This window comes from Centrocercus urophasianus, unplaced genomic scaffold (assembly GCF_019232065.1).
Source record: "Centrocercus urophasianus isolate 14NV4802_14NV808 unplaced genomic scaffold, USGS_Curo_1.0 seq_18, whole genome shotgun sequence".
In the NCBI taxonomy this organism is placed as follows: domain Eukaryota; kingdom Metazoa; phylum Chordata; class Aves; order Galliformes; family Phasianidae; genus Centrocercus; species Centrocercus urophasianus.
Genome location: NW_024884733.1, coordinates 28,097,358 through 28,120,017, shown reverse-complemented (window position 1 = coordinate 28,120,017; position 22,660 = coordinate 28,097,358). Strand labels below are relative to the sequence as shown.

The 22,660-nt window shown below is 53.4% G+C and overlaps 2 protein-coding genes across 4 annotated transcripts; one reads left to right on the top strand and one right to left on the bottom strand.

Moving 5' to 3' along the window:
• Positions 1-2,925: 2,925 nt before the first annotated feature.
• Positions 2,926-15,638, top strand: GNG12 (G protein subunit gamma 12). Of its 3 annotated transcripts, none has more exons than XM_042819790.1 (5): positions 2,926-3,043; positions 3,544-3,602; positions 4,236-4,354; positions 12,940-13,056; positions 13,707-15,638. In XM_042819790.1, the coding sequence occupies exons 4-5, from the start codon at positions 12,961-12,963 to the stop codon at positions 13,830-13,832; spliced, it is 222 nt and encodes a 73-aa protein (XP_042675724.1). In that variant the 5' UTR covers positions 2,926-3,043; positions 3,544-3,602; positions 4,236-4,354; positions 12,940-12,960; the 3' UTR covers positions 13,833-15,638. The 3 variants fall into 3 exon arrangements, with proteins under 3 accessions (XP_042675724.1, XP_042675722.1, XP_042675723.1); XM_042819788.1 differs by having other exon boundaries at positions 2,931-3,043; positions 4,236-4,335; XM_042819789.1 differs by lacking the exon at positions 2,926-3,043 and adding an exon at positions 3,107-3,127 and having other exon boundaries at positions 4,236-4,335.
• A 1,931-nt stretch (positions 15,639-17,569) lies between these two features.
• On the bottom strand, positions 17,570-19,083 carry GADD45A (growth arrest and DNA damage inducible alpha). The gene is made up of 4 exons (XM_042819775.1): positions 18,997-19,083; positions 18,802-18,903; positions 18,496-18,709; positions 17,570-18,341 (listed from the first exon to the last, which is right to left on the bottom strand). The coding sequence occupies exons 1-4, from the start codon at positions 19,038-19,040 to the stop codon at positions 18,228-18,230; spliced, it is 474 nt and encodes a 157-aa protein (XP_042675709.1). The 5' UTR covers positions 19,041-19,083; the 3' UTR covers positions 17,570-18,227.
• Positions 19,084-22,660: the final 3,577 nt, after the last annotated feature.

Sequence of the window (22,660 nt, the reverse complement as noted above, 5' to 3'; positions counted from 1 at the left end):
GTGGGTGGGAGAGCCTCACAAGCAATGGCTCTGCCCTGACAGAAGGGTGTAGAAGTGGATGCAGCATTGGCCATCTGTGTGATGTGCTTTGGGGCCACGCATCTCCTGTGCTTCTGGCATGTTTTGGTGCTGCCTTCCCTGGGCTTTCCTCCCTCCTGTGTCTCGGGACGGCACCAGCAGCCAGCTGGAGGTGGGCAGCACTGCCACACTTGGTTCCTCCGTCAGTAGTATCTGCATTATTGAGTACAGACTCTGGCTGTGAAAAAAGAAATCCTTTGGCCCACGGTCATCCCAAAAGCATCACTACTTCTGTGCTCTGTGTCCCAGCAGAGCTTTCATAGCATCATCGCGCTTGTGTGTGACGAGCACGTGCTGATGTACAGATATATGTACGTATAACATGGGTGTATTTGGCAGAAACAGACGTTTTAATTGTTTATCAATGTGAGCTTCAACTTAAAAGCAATTATAGTGTAGGAAGTCCGTCTGCAGAAAGGCTTTTCCTGGGCTGTCTGTCCCTAATTGGACATGTTTGGATTTCTGTCCTGTTTTGTTAGGTCTTTCTGCCTATGTTTTCTCAGCAGTTGGTGCAGCCTATAGTTCTAAGATATGTGATGTGTCTGTGTATACCTTTTAAGTTAATAAAAGAGAAAAAGGTTCTTTGCGATGTCATTAATCATTGCAGGGAATGGCCAGAAGTGTTTCCAGGAGAAAATTTCCTTTCTGTTTTCAAAAATGAAAGCGGGCAGATACAGAAGGCATTTACACTCACTGCCATCTTACAGCGGTGTGTGAGGAGTTCTGTCCCGGGGTGGCTGGCTCTAGTTTGCATTAGGAAAGTGAAGCTCTGGAGAAAGGTGCTGTGTAGCTCTCCCTGTGCTGCCCAAGGCTGCTGCTGGCACGGTGGGATGCTGCTGGCATGTCTGCCTCTGCTGGCTGTGGAGGGACAGAGAGCCAGTGCTTTGGGTATGGAACCTTGCCTGATCAGAGCTGTTGTTGCTACTCACATGCTTGTTTTGTGAATAATTATTATTTGATAGGAAATGAGGAGTCAGACAGGACAGAGCTACATGCTTCTCCTCTGCTTTACAACAGAGCATCAGCTTCAGACCAGCGTGGTTTAGACAGGCCGGTGCATCGCAGGAGTGGGAAAGATTTTGTTTGTGTGTAAATTCAGTTTATTACTGAGCTCGTAAAATCCTCGCTGGTATCTAGCAGCATGAGAATTAAACCTTAGAAGGAAGAAAAATGCACGTCCTGAAATGTCAGGCAGCAGCACATCGGTTCACGTAAAAACCACAGCGTTTCTCTCCCTGCTCCCCTGAGCTGCAGGACGCTGTTCCTGCAAACAGAGCTGCATGGGAAGGCCTGGGGAGTGCAGGGCAGCGTGAGGGCTGGGTCTGCAGCCGTGCAGCGGTGGGGCAGGCGTCCAGGAGATGCTCATTTCCGAGTAGCAAAGCAAAGAATCTCCAGTTCAGTTTGTCAGGAGACGTGTGTGCCTCTCAGTGCTGCTGAGTGCAGCAGGGAGGTTTGCAGAGCCAAGAAGAAGTCGGGGGTTGGGCTGAGCAGGCGGGTGGGCTGGTGGGCTGCATGGTCCTGCTGAGCCTGCCTTGCGCTGCTGCGAAACCCAGGGGCTTCATCCCCAGCAGTGCTGCTCCTGCGGGAGCACTCCCAGAACTTCCTCCTTTCAGAGCAGCTTTTGGAGTGGAAAGAAGACTCCTCCTCTCTCTTCACTTTTTATATCCCAGCCTGTGGCTGCTGCTGAGCCCAGGGCCGTCTGGGCTCCCAGCCTCCCAGCACAGGGCTGCCCTTCCTCCCAACAGGAGCTTTTGTGGGCCCGAGAACTGGCGCCTTGTGGCTCCATAGCAGAAAGTGGCCTGTGATTTATGAGTCCTAATTATTTACAGGGTGCTTCTAGACCTTGATTTGTCCTCTCTCAGGAAGTGGAGGTGGGTAGATTACAACTTTCCTTACTTTTCTGTAATGGCTGTAGGACCGGAGCTGGCCATTGTGTAAGCAAGCAGAAGCTGGTTTTCATTAGCAACTCATTTTGCACGGTACGGCCGTCACAGGTATGTGCAGGAGGGTTGCATGCTGCTTGTTTTATTTCCTTGCTGTGTGTGAGAAGCACGAATTCAGAGCAGGGATAAGCAGGGACCGCCTGCAGCTGGGCTGTGCCTGCTTTAATGTAACTCGTTCTTCCACTCTGCACAGGGGTTCTAACAGCAGCTATTGAGGTCTGGGTGCCGTTTCCAATGTGGCATTTATTGGCAGAGCCCACCTGTGTGTCCAGCTCAGCTGCAGCTGAGGCCGGCGCACTGAAGGGTGCCTGCCCTGCACCCAGCCACCCATTGCTCCATGCAGGGCTCTGGGCCAGGGCACCCTGCCACTGGCAGACAGTGCTGGTTTCTCATCCAAAAAGTGTTAGCGGTGATCCTGGATCCTGCCGTGCCTTGGTTAATGAGTTATCGGTGTCCCAGCTGCTTCCACAGCTTAGTAATGCCCTTGCATTACTACTGGTCAGCGGCTTGCAGCGTACCTGCAAGGTGATGTCTCTGCAGAGATACAGTCGTAGAACTTTGCACTGTAAATGATAGGAGAGGTTAATACACCGAATACTAATGAGTATTAGATCAGTAATTGCTGGTTTTACGACTTATAGCATGTACTGCACACCCTAGAGTGTACCTCCTAGAGTGTGCCTCTGGGTGTGTTGCACTCAGCCCGCACACCCACAGGCTTCGTGTAGGTCAGATATTAGGAGAAATGTCTTCAAAGCGTGGCTGGGCACTGGCACGGGCTGCCCTGGGAGCGGTGGATGCTCCAGAGCTGTGGGGATGTGGCACTGAGGGATGTGGCGGTGGTGAGCTGGGGTTGGGCTCCAATCAGGGCTCTCAGGGTTGTTTCTCCTGCTGCTTAGCATGGCTGCTGGGATGTCAGTAGAGGCTCCAGGAGCACAGCTTTGCAGCGTGCCCAGGACTTTGCTGTTTCCTTCCCAGAAAGGGAGGGACGCGATTTGCCTGCAGCTGCAGTTGCAACACAGGTGAGAGGCAGCTGCCCCTGGCTGGGTGCTGCGCTGGGAGGCCGGGGGGGGGGGGCTTCTCCTACCCCTGGCTGCCCGACTCAGGTGGGTGCATGCCTGCTGCATAGAGGGCCCCCTGTGGGAAAAAATGACCAGCTGAGGTTCTTGTATTTATTTGACTCTAATGCCAAACGAGCTTCGTGGTATGTTGATCTCATTCTATTTCTTCCTGTTAACCCATATCAAAATCTGGTAGCCGTGTGTTGGTTCCTTGAATCGTACTGGAAGGGAGAATGGGGTGTGGGGAGGCTTCTGTTGGGGGGGGCAGTCGGAGAGCCAAGGCTGTGTCCTTGGGAAGGGAGTGAGCTGGGCAGAGGGCAGCCTGAGGCAGCATTCTGTGAAGCTGTACTCAAACTGAAATAGCCTTTGTGATCAGGATTAAACCACGAGTGGTCACCCCTTTTTGCTTTGACTTTCTTGCACTATGAAGTACTTAACGTTTTTATCTGACTTTGTTTCAGGGTCATTGCACAAATAAAAGCAAAGCAAGGCGGACGAGTTACAGCACTGCCCTATGTAGGTGAGTTTCCAGCACTGGGGGCAGAAATGCTGTTTGAAGAGAGTTGCCTCTCCCACATAAGTCAGGCTGTTCCTTGTTGGCTACATCAGTTAGCAAGAGGTACCGTGGAAGCCTCCATAAATGTCTGTATTTGCTGGGGTATGTTTGTAATTACTGTCTGACTGTGACAGAGTGCAAATCCTTGTTCCTATATTCTCCCTTTTCTTGAAATAAATAATCTGATAAATTCTTGTAGCCACCCCTGCATAGTCATAGAGCCGTACAGTCATTAAGGTTGGAAAAGCTCTCTCGGCTCCTCAAGCCCACTTCATGCCCACGTCCTTCAGTGCCACATCCCCACGGCTTTGGAGCACCCCCAGGGGTGACCCCTGGGCAGCTGTGCAGTGCTGAGCGCTCTGTGGAGAAAAGATTCTCCCCGTATCCATCTCTGATACAATGTGAGGCCGTTTCCTCTCATCCTATTGCTGAAACTGACCCCCACCTCGCTACAACCTCCTTTCGGAGAGTTGCAGAGAGCAACAAGGTCCTGCCTGAGCCTCCTCAGCTTTGCAGCCCTGTAGTGGCTCTGACCCAGGAACCAGGGAGCTCTTAGCAGAGATTTCCTCCCAGCACTCACAATTTTATCTTTTTCAGACAAAGGAATTCGCTGAAGGCCACGGAACCTGAGGCCGAGCAACGTCTTGTGACTCCCAGTCTGGTGCTTTGATTGCTGACTGCTCCTGCTTTACATGCAGTAAGATCAACAGATTTTGGTACACCCTGAGTCTTTCTGTAGTTTGTGCCTTTTTCTCTTTTAAGCAAGCTGGGGAGTGCTGTGTAGAAGAGCAGGTCGCTTCCTGGGAGAAGAGGTACCCCAGGTTGGTAGGGCATGCAGATTGCCTTTATTGACAGTATCAACCTGAAGGTTTTAAAACAACACTGCTCAGATGTTTTTCAAAGTAACCTTGATGTAGAAGTCAGCTTTTGGCTTTCATTTATACTAAAGATAGAAAAAATCCAGTCAGTGAAAATACAGAGTAAAATGAAAGCAGGTTTTTCCGCTATTCATTTCCCTGCAAGTAAATTGGGTTTGACAGAATCATGTGTTTGGAGGCTGGCTTTGAAATGAAACATAGCTGTAGTGCAGGCTCAGCCAGCAGAGCTGTCCTGGTGAAACAGAGCTGGTGGTAAAGGAGCACGTCCTTACCGGGGTACCCAGAAGGACAGATTGGATTTTTGTTGGGGATTTTTATGCATTTCAGAAAGATGGGCTAATGGAGAGACTGGCAGTATTGTTTGCAGTTATAAAAAAAATAAAGAAAAGAACATTTTGAGGATTTTCAGTTGAGAACAGTCTCAAGTATAGCTCATGTGAAGAAGCGAGCACCAAAGCACTGTGTTCCCTGTTTTAGGGACCTCTCTGCTCTGTGTGTTCTGTGGCTCACATTTCAATAGGCACTTGTGCAGACTATACAAAAAGACAGCCTGCACAGAACAGAACCTTCTGTGCCCAGCAAGAAAAAAAAAAAAGATGTTGGGTCTTCTGGGGCACTGCATTGCAATTTGTGGGGTAAATCCCCATCTTCATGGGGAGCACTATGTGCTACTTGCTGCAGGTGATCAATTTCTTACCTTTTCTTTGTACAATCTGTCTTCCTTTCTTTTAACAAAACCCAATTGTTTCTAGTCTATATCGAACGCTTGCACTGCGACTGTAGGGTGGAATTCAGGCATTTCCCTGCTTGCCAGATCTCATTTCCCACTGCGTTTAGCAGAAGGAAGGCACACAGCCACGTGTTCCCTCGCCAGGCATCTCACCCTGCCTTCCACTGGGTGTCAGTGCGGCCCCGTGCAGCGCTGGCTGTCCGTCCGTGCAGCTGGGCCATTGCAGGCTGTGTGCTGCCTCCTTCTGCCCAGCAGGGCAGCCGGCTGGTGGGGGGTGCTGGTTATATCCTTATTCGTCTGCTTTCTGATTAACGTTACCCTTAGGACAGAGAGGTCCCTATGGTAGGAATATTGCCACGGTTAGCTTTTGCAGCGCTTGCTTTAAGGTTATTTCAGTGCCCAGCCACAGTGTTTAATTCTTGGCATGCACTCACGTTGCTTTGGGTTCTGCAAGTCGGAACAAACCCAGCGTGGAGCAGCCGTGACTTCCCACAGGAAAACCAAGTGCAGCATTCAAGTCCCAGCCCAGCCTGCAGCTTCCTTGCTCCCACGCAGGTGCCTGGGCAAACCACACGTGCTGAAGCGCTCGCAGCACTCAGGGAGCCTGCAGAAACTGGTGAATCCTTGGCACTGCAAGGCAGGCAGCAGGGCATGCGGCAGTGCACGGCAGCTATCTCAGCTGTCACAGAGGAGTAAGCAAAATCGCTGCCCTCAGAGGTGGGAGGAAAGCCCTGGTGGGGTGAAAGGATGCTGCTGGTAGGGTCGCTGCAGAAAGGTCTTGAGGGCAAAGCTGGGGAGGAGCAGGGTTAGGGTGGTTTGCTTGGGCTGGTGGAGCCTTTGTGGTCAGTGGTGACGTGCAAGAAGGAACCAGCTTCAGGCTTTGTGAAATGCCTGGGGAGACTGCAGGACAGGGCATAGTTTCACTTGTAAGCCTGCAGTGTTTGCTGTGGAATCACCAAAAACATAAACAATGATCCCACCGTGCCACTTTGCAATCATTCTTGGAGCAGAAGTGCTGCCTTTGGCCAAGCACTTGTGATTGGCACGCCAGAGAACTGCGCCCACACCTGCTCCTAGACCTGTCTAATAGTTCCTCCATCCCAGTGAGTATAAAAGGAAAATGTTTCTGTGTTCCAGCTCCCAGCACATGGCCTCTATCAGCCCCACACATGGCTTTTGTCGCTGTAAAAAGGAGACATGCTGGAAGCTTGCACGTGCAGATCAGCTTAAATGTCAGGTTCACACTGACCCCGGCTCTGGGCTGCTTTATTCACCTACAGTTTTGAGATATTCAACTTAAAAGGTATCTTGTTTTGAAAGAAATACTAACAGGGCGCCAGGCTGAACCCTTTTGCAGCTGCTGTAGCCTAGAGCTGCCTTCGAATAACGCATGAAGCCCGAGCTGTGCAGAACAGAGCAGCTGTGCAGCACAGAGCTGCCATGCCCGGCCGAGCTCCAGCAGTGCTGCTTTAATTACATCTCACTCAGCAGGTGGCCCAGCACTCCTAGATCCAAAAGAGTAAAGAAGATAGATTGGTCTTTAATTATCCCAGCTGGAGCCCAGCTGCAGTGCCTGCCACGTACCTGCTGAGGCCGTTGTTGTGAGCGCCTGCTGTATTTTAACCTCCTTCCTTGCAGCCTGTGGAAAGAAGTAGGGCAAAGTCTTAAAAACAGGTTCTTGTAGGGAATGGGGTCAGCTTTGCCTGGCTGTGGCTATTTCTGTTCTTATTTGTTAAAAACACGAGCATATGCTCTGTGTGACATGTGCTCTGGATGGTTCGTGTGTTTTTTGTAGCTAAACCTTCCCACGGCCAAGAGTGGCTGGTGAGCATCCTTGTTCTTTTTTCTTTTTTTTTTAAAGGTCGTTATTTAAACAAACCAAAGTCCTCAGTTTTCCACGGAAAAAGGTGTTTTCCCCAAAAGATGAGCTAAGCCTTCCCACTGGCCTGTTTGGCTCCACTCGTTTGTTGACTCTGCTGCTAATGCAGGAGTCTTGGCCTGCGTGTGCTGCTGCGAGTGTCTGGAGAGGGCACGCAGCCTTCTCGTGCCTGCTGTCGTTTGCACCTTTCCCATAATAATTCTTTCCACTGCTGACAACCTTCAAACAAAAATATGTTTTTTGACTACTGAAAGGAAGGGTTTATGTGACAAAGGGGGAGCAGCGGGTGCCGTTGGAAGCTGTGAGCTGCTGCCTGAGCCTGGTGAAACCCTCCTGCTGTGCTGGGCTTCCCCACGTCCCTGCTCGATCCTTCCCTCTGCTGCGTGCCGAGAAGAATTTTCAGCATTTCTGTACACGGAGTGCCTGGCCGTGCCCCTCTGGAGCAAGGCACGTACTGAAAAATGTTTTCCTGCAGCAGCTGATTTCACCCTTTCACAATGGAGGAGTGGAGAAGCGATAAAACCCAGAGCAAGGGTAGGGACAGTGGATGGACAGGGCACAAGGTGACCGTGAGCGCACAGCAGGGCATGCCATGGTGCTTGCTTTGGAGGTGGGCTCTGCCTGCCGGAGGCCGGAGCCCTGCTGATTCCTGCAGTGGAAGCTGCTGCACCCTTCTGCTCCTGCAGGCCCTTTTATTATGAAGGGGAAAATCAAAGCTGTGTGGTGTGCTGGAGGCTGGAAGCAAAGAGAAGCTCGTCCCCATGGCGCAGTAAATGCTGTGCTGTGGTGAGCCCTGTGCAGAGGGCGAGCTGCAGGCAAACCTTCCCCAGCGGGTGTGGAGCACGGGCACGGGAGCTCACTTCTTTTATTAGAGCAGCCATAGCTGGAAAAAATAAACCCCATCTGTTTTCAGACATAGCTGTGCATGTTTTCAGAGCACTTCTGTGGAAATGCTTTGGTCTTGGGTAGCACTGCTGGGAAAAGGCTGTTGATGGGACTGATAATTTGGTCTCTTTTTAGCTTGTGAGTCAGACAGCGGGGAGTTGCACCGTGGCTTCAGTGCGGCAGGTTTCCCTCATCCCTAACCCTGGTCCTGCTGGGTCCTGGTTCTGCATGGCCACTCGTGGGCACTTCGGGGACCAGGGCTGTCACCTCATGCACATCCTTGCAGCAGCAAGCACAGTGGGTCCTCAGCCATGTGTGGGCACTGCCACGAGGCTGCAAGAGATGCCACCGCGAGCACCTTGTGTCCTTGCTTGGGTGGTTGCAGAGCGGCCTGTGCTGCCCTTCCTGCAATCTGTTACACGTACCTTCAGGCAAATGCACCCCAGAGGAGATCACCCAGTTTGAGCATGGATACAGACAGATGAGATGTTTGCAGCAGCTCGTTTATCAGGGTAGTTGCCAGGAACTCAGAGGGAAAACAGTGTTGGGAGATGACCTACTTGTATACGAAGCTCCGTGCAGAAGAGATTTGGTAATCTTAGGAGGACCATTAAAGCAATGCTGCTTCTGTTTGTTTGGAGATGAGGAAAGGTGGCAATTTAATTTTCTAATGTCATGTTTTTGTTTTTTAGGGATCTGATTTATTACCAAAGCAAGTCAATTGGGAAAATAAGCCCTGCAACTTCCCTAACGAGGTCACTGCTTGAGGACAGGACAGGGTTCTGGGGAGGCTCCACCCACTCCAGTGCCAAAAGGAGTCATGGCCATAGGAGACAAAGGCAGGGCAAAGCCAGCCTGCCCCCACTGCAACAAAATGAGGGGGGAACGTATTCTATTTTAATTCCACAGTGATTGATGTTCAATTTTGTGTGTGTGTGTTTAGAAAAGGAAATACTGAAATCAGAGCAATTGGCAGATGTTGAACTATCGTACTTCTCAGGGATGCAGCCATTACTTTGGGAGAAAATCAAGGTCTTGCTTGCTTGTTTGCTTTTTCTTTCCACTTCATGGTTTTTCAGGAGAAGAAAGGAAAGCTGTGGAGGCTGTGGTCTGAGTTAGGGCTCAGGTTGTAGTAGATCAGTGCTGTGTCTGTATCCATACGAAGCAGCACCTTTCTATTCCAAAACGATGATGTTTCTGTGTTGACTTTGCAGTGTGCCAGCAGAGCTTGTTATCAGTGCAGCAGGTGTGCTGCTTATCAGATCCAGCAGCATGAATGAGAGGCCCTGCTGGAAGCTTCTTTTTTTTCTCTAAAATGTGAGTGTTGGGCAGCGGGCAGCTCTGAGCCACGGCCATCCTCTGCATGGTTATTCTGTAGCAGAAAAGCTGGGCTACTAACTGGCCCGCAGGCTGCACAACTTAGTTAGCCTGACGTAAAAGGAAACAGCTCTGGAGCAGAGGAAAAGAAAACTGGTGAGAGCTGACATGTTTCCAGAGAAGCCACGTGTGGGTGCGATGGAGTTCTGCTGCTGCTGCACATCCCAACCTGGCAGCACTGGAACCGAGTGGAGCAGTTGCTCGCTCTTGGGTCTGCCTGGTGGAGGTACAGTGATAGCTGTGCATGGTCTGGTTTAACCTGTTGTGTGATCCCGGCCTCCTGGGCCATCCCTGGCAGATCCTGAAGGGCTGTTTTGACACGTTTGGTGTTGCGGGAGGCAGGGAGAGCTGGGTGGGGGCAGTGCTCTGCTCCTGCACTGTGCTTCCCTCCTGATGGAAATGGCACCTCCAGAAGGAGAAGGGTCTTCCGATTTCATGCTGTATTCTTTGCAGAGCAGGTTCCAAAGCAGCAGATGGTCTCAGATTTGTTACCTTTTCTTTGTGGTACTCTCTCTTTCCCAGCAATCCAGCAAATGATCTGAATGTGAACCTTTGCAAACAGATGGTGACTATTTCCAGACAAATGTGCTTATGTCCGTCAGCTTTCCCACTTCTCTTGAGTAATTTGCAGGTTGAATCACCAACCACGCCATCAAAATGCACTTTAATATTTGAGTGACGCCAGTATCAGTGATGCAGGACGCTGTGGGGTACTGCATCTCTGTGATTAACAGCAACTTGTCTGCAGTATGGTGTTACATGGAGCCTATCTGAATCGGTGACTGGATTTGTCGTGCTGTTCGTGCGCAGCGTTTTGCACTCCCATGCATCCCTCCTCACAACTGCAGCACACACACTTAGCTGCAGAGCTGATCCCGGAGCGCTGTGCCCGCCCTGCTGCCCAAGCTGACTCACCATCCAGCTCTGCCACCTGCTGCCTCCCTGCATGCCTTGGGTTCAGGCTGGAACAGGCTTGCAGTGCTGCAGGGCGAGTTGCTGTCGTGCAGAGCACCCTGCCTTCCCTCCTCCTCCAGCAGCTTTCAGCCTGCGTGCACCGCTGAGGAGGGGCTGGTTGTGATCTGTAGCCTCATGCAATTACTGCAACTTTGCAGACACCAGGAGCAACTTCAACACTGCTGCATGGGATGCAGCCTCCTCCAGGAGCCGTGTTCCCACACCTTTGGGAGTTTTTGCTTGGGGACTGGCAGCGTGGGCAGCAGGCACAGGTAGGGCTGCACAGCCCAGCTGCTGCCTCCCCTCCCTGCAGTCACCAAGGTGTCCTGTGCTCCAATTTCAGGAGCTTTGTTCCAGCTTTCGTCCAGCTAACTGCACACAGGAACCTGGGATGGAAGTATTTAGAGGAGTGTGCGTGGTTTGTGCTGCAAATGCAGCAACCAGGAGCCCTGCATGCTGCCAAGCACTGCTTGGTGCTGTGATCTTTGCACTGGCACGAGTTTAAAGACTCTGAACTCAGAGACCTTCCACATTTACCCTGGATTGGGTCACTTGGAGCACAAGCAGCATTTGAACCAGTTCTGTCTCATGCCTGTCTCCTCCCAGCCACACACCTGCAAAGCAGGCTGGGGAGCCCAGGAGCTGCCTGCTCGGTGGCCACGTGGCTGTGTGCACATCAGAGAGATTCGTGACTGTTTTCAATATCTCTTCCAGGAAGTCAGTTTCTAATGCTGCCCAGTACCAATTATTAGATCCCTCCTACCTGCGTGTGAGCAGGAGGCATGGCTTGCCCATTTGCAGTAACAGGCTGCTGGACGGGACAGCCTCCTGCATCCTGCTGCTGCCTGCTCCCTGCCCAGCAAAGCAGTTTCTCAGCTGCTGGATGCTGCATGCAGCCCCAGCCTGTGGTCACTGGGCTTCGGGGGTTCAGCAGGGAGAACAGCAGCTCTCTCTGCTTGTGAGTCACCGCGGGGGGTTTTGAGGAGCAGCAGGAGTCAGCTGCAAGTGGCCAAGCACGAAATACCTGTTAGGACAGCACTCGCAGGGTTTCTCACCAGTAGATCATAAGATGCTTAAGAAAAAGTTAATCGCCTTAGCTTTGTTAATAATTTAAAGACATTTTTAATGGATATGGGGTTGAAATTATATTTTCTCCAAGCCAGCCAATGTTGTCCCAGCTGCACTACGGACTCATTTTTCGCACATAAGTGATGCCCCGGGCAGTGTGCTGCCTGCCAGGACTGTTGGTGCAGGTTGCAGCCCCTCCTGCTTCAGAACGTGGCTGAGTTGGGTAGGAAGGGGCTCACTGAACTTCACTGAGGCAGCACCTCCTGTGGGAGTTCTTGGCTTTTTGCTGTGATTGAGGCAGGCAGGAGTGGGACCAAGTCCCACGTCCTCAGCACGCAGCTCACAGGCGTATTAGGGTAGGCAGGAGCATTGCTGCATGGTGCAGTGAGTTGTTAATAGGGGAAAATGCTGGAAGATGTTGGTGTGGAGGGTGCTGGGTGCTGATGGCATCACATCCTCGTTGGCAGAAAGCGCTGCTGTTAAGGGCAAGCTGGGCATTAACACAGCAGGGCCCCGCAGGAGGGACGGGAAGTTTGGAAATGTGGGCTGTGCCAAACCAGGGCCTCGGTGCACAGAAATGCTGTTCTCAGCACACAGAGCAGCGGGAGGAAAAACAGCACTGCTGCCCTGGCCAGCGTGTGGGCAACAGAGGCCTGCGAGGAGAGGCTGTGTGCGGCCCCAGGAAGGTCACATTCAGCTGCCTTCGGCTCGAGCCCCTGTAGTGCTGTAAATGATTTAAGCACAGCACCACGGAGCCAATTATTCTGGAGGATCTGTATAAAACAAACACTGGAGTCTGTGCATTGCTAGTGCTCGCGTGCTGCTGCACAGACGGGTCTGACAGGGCAGCGCTGCCTGAAAGCAGCTCTGAGCTGCTGGCTGCCTGCTCCCAGCTGTACTTACAGGGGGCTCCGCGATACATTTTGGCCAGGACCTGGTTACCATCGTTCCCCAAAATGCTGTCCCAGTCCCTCGGTGCAGCGTTGGGGGCAGGAAGGGCTGCACCACCCCCATTGAGCTCCTCTGCCGCAGAGTCTCAGCACTCCGTGGCCCTGCCTGGCTGGGCTCAAGCTGTGCAGGGCTGGCAGCTGTGAGCAGTGACAGCAGCAGCATCCTCCTGTCCTGCTGGATAGCAGCCAAACGCCGCCCGCAGCGGGGTCCCTGCTTTGCCTCCTTACCCAGAGCAGCCAAGTCCCGGGGCTGTGCTTTTTTTTTTTTCCTGCTATGCCTCCATATATGGCCATATGGGAGCAGACAGCAGCTGGGAGTATTTCTGTGAACTTTGGCTGTTGTTTTTTTTCCCTGGGATGTTGTAAAGCTGCCACAGACCTGGGGCGGCTGGGGAGGGGGGACGGCAGAAGCGCCGCGGTACGCTGGAGCTCAGTGCAGTTTTTCTGAGGGTGTTTGGTGCTGCTCAGCTGACAGTCCTGTTGTGTAAAATAAGAAAAATACAATAATGTTTCTTGCAGCTTGTTGTGTCTTTGTAGAGAAGCAGCCTTTGGAAAAATAACCGGTTGTTTTTCCCAACAGAGCATCGCCGGCTCGCTGAAAATGTCGGGTAAAACAGCCAGCACCACCAACAGCATAGCTCAGGCCCGCAGGACTGTCCAGCAGCTGAGAATAGAAGCCTCAATAGAAAGAATAAAGGTGAGAGCACGGCCTTCCCCAGCCCCTCTTTCCTCCTGGTTTCCCCAGACAGGACATGTGCAAAGGGGACACGGGGCGGATTTTCCCTCATCTTGGAACTCGGTGTTTACATTTCAGCCTGGAAAAGCTGCATGGTAGTAAGTCGTTCTTGATTGCACACCCTGTGAAGGGTGCCCCATCCCTGGAGGTGCCAGCAGTGCAAACTCAGGAACACACACAGCAAGGTACTCTTTCTTGGTGCAGGGTTATGCAAGGAAAGACCGTATTTAGTGTTCTAGAAAGCGTTAAGTCATCTGAGGACACTTCTGTTTATTGTCCCCAGCGTTACAGACAATAAGTTCCTTATTACAAACCTGCTGCACAATTTTGAGCCCTTCCTGTTTGTTTTTGGTCTTCTGTAGAAGCCTCGTATAAGCAGAGCCATCCTATTGCCTCGTGTCACAGAGCAGTGCCAGAGCAGCTGGAGGAGCTCCCCTGTGTGGACAGGGCTGGCCCCAGGGCGAGGCACAGGGCTCTGTCTCTTGCAGGAAACAGGGTGTGGGCCTATGAGGTGCTGATGGCCCAGCATCCCTCCCTTCACGCAGGGTCACATCCGCTCCTATTGCTGGTTATGGGGAAATAGTGGCCATGGTATCTTCTGTCTTCTGCAGGTGTCGAAGGCATCAGCAGACCTAATGCTCTATTGCGAAGAACACGCCAAGAAAGATCCATTGCTGATGGGCATTCCTGCTTCTGAAAACCCATTCAAGGACAAGAAGACGTGCATTTTGTTATAGGGGCACAGCAGTGCCTCCGCAGCTCCCTGCAGGCAGATGTGTAGGCAAACAACCTGTAAGGTACCCGGTATTCACTGTCCTCTTCTCACGTGTAGAAACGATCTCTTAGGCTTTCTGAAGCATTTCTTCTGCTCCCAGTCTCCGGTAGGAAGCGAGATTTCACGCTCAGTCACTTTTCCCTTGGCCAGAGGAGCGGGGTCCCTTTGCAGAGCCGTGGCTCTGATTGCGCTCCTGCTGCGGCCTCACACACACAGACCAAAGCTGCCCGGCTTTGCTGCAGAACACAGCCGGGCTAAGAGTTGGAATCCCCATTATGAAACATCGGCGGTGTCACTCTTGTTGAAATCAAGTGCACGCAGAGCAGGGCCTCCCTCTGCAGCGTTCAGATGTGCATTTGTGCACGTGCACACTTAGAAGTGCATTATCGAGCAACAGCTACCTTGAGAAATGATGGTAGTGGCTGCTGGAGAGCTCCAGGCTCCTGCTGAGGCCCTCGGTGTGCTCATTCCTCTTGGCAGGGCTTTTGTCGTGTAAAACCTAATGTGTGGAGAGTCAGGTAGCCGAGGGTTTACTTCCTAACCTTCAAGAGGAGTTGAAAAAGCAGCTTTCAGTTTGAATCCTGGTTTTCTCATTTCTCTCATCAAAAATCTGTGTTGTTATTACAAAAAAGAAAAGCTGTCCAAAGAATCAGAGGCGACAGGCTCATAGTTGCTGTCTTTGTGGTGGAGTTAGAGGTGTGGTTCTGCCACTCGAGGTCTCATTTGTGATTTGTGCAGGCACTCAGAATTTGGCTCTTTCCCAAATCCCCCTCTTGAAGGGGAAAAAATGCCAAACTGCATCCAGATTGTGGTTGTGCAGGTGTAACAGGGAGCCTTTCCATCAAGGAAGTCATTTGATATATATACATCATAAAAAAGTCCTTGCGTGTGTGTATATAAATATATAAATATATAAACTTTAACAGGATATTTATACAAACATTGCGTATGAGCAGCAAACTTCCAGGGGACTTGTAACGATTCTGCCTTTCTCTGTAGCTGTGGTCCAGGGCTGGAGTTGTGAGCGGCCATCGCTGCGCGTTCCTGCGACGGTGCTTACAGGACTTATTAACCACTTGTAATTTACTGTCTTACGTTGCCTATTTGTCATTTCTATATTAAATTATATACGCACTGTTGATAATATATTGAGAAATTATATATTTGTTTAACGAGGCTCTTTAACAAACAGCTCAAAAATCTGAACGCGAGGCTGGCAATAAGAAAACTGTACTGCTTCCTCTGTGCTTACATTCAAATTATTTTTATAATTAGACTATTTTTCTAGCGATGATTTCCAAACAATAACGTAGATCCATGCTTACTTTTTCTTTTTTACTATCTTTGAGTCTCATTTTATAACACATTTAGTTAGACACTGTCAGTAGCCGAGCTGGGGAGGCCAGCAGGGGCATGCAGAGGCGCAGGGGCTCGTGCTATAGCCCAAATATTGCTCCTTCCAGGAGCCATCAGTGCTGTTAGAGCTCCTCGCTCCACCAGAGGTAGCCTGAGGTTCTGGTTTGGCAGCTGGACTGGTTGATGGAGGTCTTTTCCAACCAGAATGGTTCTGTGATGCAGGGTTGTATGTGCAGAGCCAGCCTCAGGTCCAGCTGTGTCCCTGTGCTGTTTGTGAGCCCGGACACGAGGTCCTGCTGCTCCTGTAGGCTGGAGCTCTGCCGCCTCTCGTCCTTCCCACTCGTACTGCCATCCCCCCCAGCACACAGGATGCTTACCTTTGTACTTTCTAATAAAGAAGTCCTGGCACGGAGCTCCTGGCTGCTCACTTTCTGCTCGCGTGGAACTTCTGGGCGCTCCCCCCGCTGCAGTGGGGCTGTGTGTGCAACGGGGTAAAGGGAAATCCTTTCCTTCAGACCTTCTCACTGCTGCGTCTGATTCTCTGCACACTGAGTGCATTTTTCCACATTCTCACGCAGTGCTGACATCCTCGAAGCACCGGGGCAAAGATTCACATCAGCATCTCCTTCACTGCCGCTTGTACTTCAAAGAGCAAAAGGGTTGTGTGTGGGCACAGTGTGCCTTTGTGTGATTGAAAACGCCGAGCAGTTCTCTTCCCTTGTTTCTCAGCTCAGACAGAGCATCTGAGAGTGACAGTGAGATGCAGATGCTGGCGTCATCACACAGCTTTGCAGGTCAGCTGTGTGTTGCTACATGCAGTGTATAGGGTCATGTATGGGCCCCAGCAGCTACTTTTCTGTGTGCACCTTTGCTCTTTCACTATAAATGCAGCAGCAAAAGCACAGGAACTGGATTCTCAGTGGTACAGGAACGTGGTCTCTACAGAAGAATGGAAAAGGAGAAATGAAACCATGGGATCCTTGGGGGCAGGGTGGGAACTGCTTTGGTGCCCCCACCTGAGCCTGCTTCGTGGCTGGCACTGCTGCTGTGTGCGTTGGGTCTCCCTTCCCCACCATCCCAGGAACCAGCTTGGTGTGCAGCTCTGCTTCTCTGCAAGCGTGATTTTGCTGCTGCTTGATTCAAAGGGGAAAAAAAGAGTTTGGGTGTTCTGCAGACCCTTGGTGAAGCCATGGTTCTGTTGTGAGGGAGGAGGGGGAGTTTGTTCGATTTTTCCCTTTCCATTTTGCTGGTTTGCTTTGCCAAAACTGACTGCACTCGGACTTGTTGTTCTCATCTCGACATACTTTGGTTTTGAGTCAAAGGTCCCGTGTTGGTTCGCAGCCTGGGAAGGGAGGCTGTTCCCAAGCGAAAGGCTTTTAGCTTCACACGTCCGTGTGTACCATCCGTACACAGAGATGGATGGGGTGCTGCAGGCTGCCCTCGCTGCGCGCTGGGCTTGTGGGAGCCAGGCCTAAAGCACGCTCTGCCGCAGCCCCTGGGTGAGCAGCAGCCTGTGGGGCCCACTGTGGGATGAAAGAAGCGAGCTGCGCTGGCACGTGTTTGGGGTCAGCTGCGCTCGGGCTTTGCTGGGTCCGTGACATCTGCGCTCCCAAAGCACCGTGCGCCAGAATGAGGCATTTTGAATGCAAAGGGAGGAGGCGGCACGGGATCAGCGCCGGGGCCGCGTTCGCTTTAGAAATGCTGACGCTGGCCACAGGCTGTAATCACAGAGCTAAAAATAACATGTTTGGGAAGCTCCCGCGTTGGGCAGCCCCGGGCTGGGCTGCAGCGGGGATGCAGAAACTGGGGGCACGGAGTGGGCGATGCTCACAGCTCCCCACAGCAGAAGCAGGGACTGGAAGGGGGGGGCTGGTCTTTGGGGGCAGGGGAGGGATCGCTGCCCGCTTTGTGTGCAGCAACAACAACGCATGCAGCTGCTCGTGGGCCCTGCTGCTCCCCCCTGCCCGGCTCCGAGAGGCACAGGGAGCAAAGCCGGGGGGGGGGGAAACGGCTGCGCGGTGCAGAGCTCAGGCACCGGGGCTGCAAAGGGAGCGTTGGGAAAGGGGTTCCTACACAAAGCAGTGGGGTTTCCCCGACTTGGAACAAGCCCCAGGCTCCGTGGGAGCTGTTAGGGCAGCTGAAACGCTTCCTCATGTTTGAACTACTCTGCAAAGCGGCGGCGCTCAAGAAAAATAAATCACATTTCCTGCAGCACGGCAGCTGCTGTTCCATTTGCTGGGTTGGGAGGGGCTGGGAGGGAGCCCAGGTGCCATTACAGGAGCAGCGCAACAGGAGCTGAGCCCGGGGACTGCGCGCGGCAAAGCAAAACCCAGCAGCGAGGAGCAGAGTCAAAACTTTATTTCAAAAAACAAACCCCAAAAAAACAAAGCGCCGTCCCATTTCCAACAATTACATCACCGTGGCTGCTTTCAGCAGCAGCTAAAAGACGTGCGGCTGTGGACCAACTGCTCGAGGGTAGTCCGGTTCTCAAACCTCAGAGTATAAATAATTTTTTTTTCCATCAATATCATAAAATAACTTATTATATATCTTAGCATTAAAAACTTGAGAATCAACATCCCAAAAAATACAATAAAATCGTTTGCGAAGCGTTCCGATTCAACCTTTTTGGAGCTCCTTTTAAAGAGATTTCAACCAGAAACTGTGAAGTTGCACTCGAAAAAGAAAAACCAGCCCAAGGGCCGGTCGGCATCGCGGTGTCCCCACTCCGGGGATGGGGGTTGGCTCTTCCAGCTCCGCTTCCGTGCTCCTCTCCAATACCTCGGCGGTCAACGTGATAACAGCTTAATTATTATTAAATCCTTTGTTTGTTTGTTTGTTTTTTCTTCCCAAATTTTTTTGTTTGTTTTTTTGTTGTTTTTTTTTTGTTTGTTATTTTGTTTCCCTCCCCTCCCTCCTGTTCTTCCTTTTATCGGGGTGGAGGTCGATCAATTCCTGAGCAACGGGTTGAAAAAATGATTTGGTGATGTTTGGGACGCAGTCACCGCTCGGGGAGGTTGATCACCGGCACCCACTGATCCATGTAGCGACTCTCCCGGCAGAAGCACATCAGCTGACTCAGCGCTGGATCCTTCCATTGGGAGGCGTGGGGATTCTGGATAAAAGGTGGGAAAAACGCTGGTTGAGCAAGAAATCCACTTAAATAACAGCAAATTTGGTCCCGGGGAGATTGCCGAGGTTTTTGCCGACGGCTCGGCCTCAGGAACCTCCCCGGGACGTTGGCATTGAGTCATCACCGATGGACTCACCGTGACCAAGACGCAATGGAGATCAGTGGGTGGTTCAGGACCGCCGTCGGGAAGCAACAACTGGGCCAAGCGGGCCGGGTTGCTGACCCGCAGGATGTTGATGTCGTTCTCGCAGCAGAAAGCTTGGATTAAGGTGAAGTGGATTTGCAGCGCCGCGTCTCCTTCTTCTTCCTCGTCGGCGGCCAAGAGGCACAAAACCACGTTGTCGGGGTCACTGGGGGGGGGAGGAGGCAGCGGAGTCAGCACTGGGGGGGATCGGAGGGGGACCGGGCACTGGGTGGGGGACACCGAGAGCGGTTCACTCACACGTTGAGCAGCTTGGCCGCCTCGTAGACACCCAGGGTGAGGCTCCGCTGGCTCAGCGCCTTGCTCAGCACCTCCTCCAGCGCGTCCCCCGCCTGCTCCATCCTGCACACGCACGCAGCTCATCAGCACCCGGGCGTTCGGCCGTCCCCTCTCCTCGCCACCCAAGTTGCTCGCAACCCCCCCCCCGCTCCCTACCTGCCGGCGGTGCGCTGGTCGCCAGGCAGCTCCTCCAAAGTCATAGTGCGGCCGCGCGGAACAGGAGCGCTGCCACCGCACGGCCCGGCCCCGCTCCGCTCCCCAGCCGCTCCCGGCCGCTGCCGCCTCTCCGCTCCCTTCTCGCCGCCGCCTCTGCGGGACAAAGGCGCCCCCACCGTCGTTATCCGGCCCGCTCCCAGCCAACCCGCACTGCCTACATTTGCATACGCGCGTTCTATTGGTTCATGCAAATGAGCTCTCGGCTTCTCGCCGCCCGGCGCCGAACTCCGCCACCGGGCAGCGCTGCCACGGGAACCGGCGGGGCGGCGGCCGCTGATTGGCTGCGGGGGGAAACGAGAGGGCGTGGCTCGAGGAAAGGGGTGTGGTCTGCGTCTTAGGGGGCGTGGCCTGACGGAAAGGGGCGTGGCCGGCCGCCTCTCCTTTCCCCGCGCGGTGCTGCCCCGCGTGGCCGCGCAGCGTGCGCGGGGTCAATGATTGATGCGGGCGCTGAGTCACGGCGCGGGGACGGGAGAACTTCGCTCCCGGGTGGGAGGGAGCGGCCCCGGGCAATGCTCGCGGCCACGTGCGTGGGGGCCACGCGCTCCTTCGCGGTAAGCCACGAGCGGGGGGCTTCCTCGGGGACGGGTCCCGGTGCGCTCCGTGGGGCTGAATTGCGGGGACAGAGGCCGAAGGGCGCGCCGCTTCGTGGGCGGCTCCCGGCGCCCCGACCAGGGGACGCGGCCCAGCCCCGGGCATCGGCGAGGCCTCAGGTGGGCGGCAGATGGTGCGGCCCGGCACAACAGGTGGGCGCATTGTGCGCGGATCCCAATTAACTTCGCCTCATTAGCAGCCGGAATCGCAGCCCCAGTGTAGGGATGGGATTACAGTTGGAGCCGGGGCCGCTCTGAGCTCCAATCATCTGGGCGTGCCTGCGAGCAGCAGGGCTGCCTTACTGACTGCGCCCTGGTAGCAGCCCCTCTCGCTCCTCGCTGGCAGCTGTAGGACTTTATTTGTTGGGGCTTCGGGGCTCTTTCCCCATTTCCCACCCAGGAGCAGTTTGCCCTCACACAGAGCAGCAGTGCCTGCCGAGGGCGCGCGGTGCTGTGCAGAGCTGCAGGACGGAGTGCTGTCTGCGTGCAGAGCCGCACTGGGTGCTGCGCTGGGACACGGTGCAGCTGGGAGCTCCTGCGTGGGACGTGCACGATGTGCCCGTGTTGGCCCCACTGGGGCTGTTGGGGCGAAGCCATTTTCAATCAGAAAATATTAATTGCTGAATTATTTTTGAATGCATTGTTAATGTCTCAGAACTGCATTTCAGTCCTTGCTGCCAACGTTTGTGGGGCTGATGCCCCAGTGATGCCAAATACCAGGGTGAGGAAATCAGGCTCGTTTGCTGCCAGTTCCTCATTGCTCACCCCCACGTTCACATTCCAGTTAAAGCATCCTCCTGCCCGGGTCCCACACCCCGTGTGCCCCCTGCAGCCCTGTCCCCAGCGAGCCCCGCTGCCCTCCTCATCCGCCCGGCTGCAGAGGCAGTGGTTGCTCCCTGCGAAGCAAACAGCCACTCACACACTGCAGGCAGCCCCTTCATTTTCCTGCTGCAGCTCCCTGCAGGGATCAGCGAGTATGAGAGGGATCCCCCTATGCCTCCCCTGCTCCAAGATGAGCACGCAGCTCCCAGCATCCCTCACCCCCACCTGGTGCTGGCAGCATGGCCCCAGGCTCAGCCCCGGTCCTAAGGGAAATGAGAGGGAACAGAACAAGCAGAAGAATGCAGCAGTGCGAGCTGCGTCCTGCCTGCCTCAGCCGGCAAAAATGTCCTGGGGGGCCCCCGGAGAGTCCTGGGGGTGTGAGCATCCACAGAGCTGCGCAGGCTGAATCCTTGCACTCTGAATCCCTTGTCACCTTCTTTCCTTTCTTTTCAGGCTGCCATGCATTGCCCAGGCAGCACCCGGGTCAGGCCGTGGGCTCTGATTTTCAATGTGCCAGTTGCACATTGGGTCTGTCCCAGCTGGGTGATGGGACAGCAGTACGCCTGGGAGCTGCTGCCCGTGTGGAGATGTTTATAGAGATACCTTTATATATATAATATAAATTATATATACATCGAATATTTACACAGTCATAGAATTATAGCGTGGCTTGGGTTGGAGCGGACCTTAAAGATAATCCAGTTTCAACTGCCAATAATTATATACGGTGTATAGCATTATGTTGTGAAGAAGAGGGAATACAAAAGAATGTAAATACATCGATCATACCGAATCCAGCTTCTCATTCTATGCATTATTTCTGATTCTCAGAGCAGACAGAGGAAGGCAGAGGAAGGCATGGGATGCTCTGCACAGTCATGTCAGATTCCAGCAATGGGCCGGGGCTGTGCTGCACTGCTCGGGACAGGGCTGGGGAGAACAGGAGCGGGGGATGAGACAGGAACATGGACAGGGGAGAACAGCAGCACAAGAAAACCGCGGGAGCTGAACGTGCACCAAGAGCCGCAGGCTTTGCTTGTGCCGCACCGGTCAGGCAGCCCATGCTGCTCATTAGCAGAGAGCCGGGGCAGCTCCTCTGCCTGTAATCACCCTAATGAGCAGTTGCCACGCTGTCTGCAGCAGAGTGATGCCGTGACCTGCTTTCAGGCCGTTTGATCTCGCCTGCCCGCGTTCCCCTGCCGGCTGCTGCTGCCTGCGCACCCCAGCACACGTGGTCTGAGCACGCCTGCTGCCAGCACGTTCAGCACGCCGAGGTCTTCTGCAGCCCCAGCATCATCCAGGGACACAGCACCACCGCGCTGCTCCATGAATGCACAGAGCCTGGCTGCAGGGTCGGCCTTGGAACGTGGGTCTGACAGTGGGGAAAATGTGCAAAGCACCCCAAAAGACTCAGGGAGCAACACCGAGCCAGAGAGCTGATCCAGCTGAAAAGCCATGGCATGGGCCGCAAAAATGAATGAATGAATTAAAAGGAGATGTGTTTGCTCTTTTGCAGCCAGCTGGGCCACAGATACATCTCCACAGGGTGTGGTGGCACAGAGCAGCACTGCTGGCAGCACTGCATGCGCTTCACTCATCGCAGCCTTTGCAGCGCCGCTGCTGTGCCCGCTCCCCCAGTCCTTCTGGGGGGAAAATGCTTTATTTCTTCTCTTTTCCTTTTTCCAGCAGAGCCCACTGAGAGCAGATGGATGCTGCAGAGGGGTTTGGTAAGGGCAGAGCTCAGGACCAACCGTCTGCCTCCCGAGGCTCTGGCGCTGCCTCTGTCAGCTGGAAATACCTGCTGTCCCACTGCTGGGAAGGAGCAGCACTCACCTTGCAAGTTGCTTGGGATTCAGGGGAAGAAGAAACAGGCAGGGCTCAATTAGCCTGAGTTAACTCAAATTCCATGGCTGCACGCTTTGCTTCACTTTTCTGTTGCACATCTCCTTGTGCAGAGCAGTGCTGTGCTTTTTTGCTTTCCAATGCACATGCCTTCTGAGGAAGCAGCGCTGTTGCTCACGTGTTTACAGCCCTCCTGTTAACGGCACTGCAGGGTTTCCCGCTCTGGAAAACCCACGCTGAAACGAGCAGGGTAAGCAGGAGTCCTGCAGGACGTCTGCCCACTGCTGCTGCCCCACTGCCAGCACTGCTCAGCTCCAGAACTGCTTCCCCTCAGGAGCCCACGCACCAGG

Excerpts from the sequence above, each read along its gene's own strand:
- GNG12 (XM_042819790.1), top strand. The coding sequence starts at position 12,961 with ATGTCGGGTAAAACAGCCAGCACCACCAACAGCATAGCTCAGGCCCGC. Across the intron at positions 13,057-13,706 it reads CCTCAATAGAAAGAATAAAG|GTGTCGAAGGCATCAGCAGA; the intron begins GTGAGAGCACGG and ends TGTCTTCTGCAG.
- GADD45A (XM_042819775.1), bottom strand. The coding sequence starts at position 19,040 with ATGACTTTGGAGGAGCTGCCTGGCGACCAGCGCACCGCCGGCAG. Across the intron at positions 18,710-18,801 it reads GCGGCCAAGCTGCTCAACGT|TGACCCCGACAACGTGGTTT; the intron begins GTGAGTGAACCG and ends TCCCCCCCCCAG. Across the intron at positions 18,342-18,495 it reads TCCATTGCGTCTTGGTCACG|AATCCCCACGCCTCCCAATG; the intron begins GTGAGTCCATCG and ends CCTTTTATCCAG.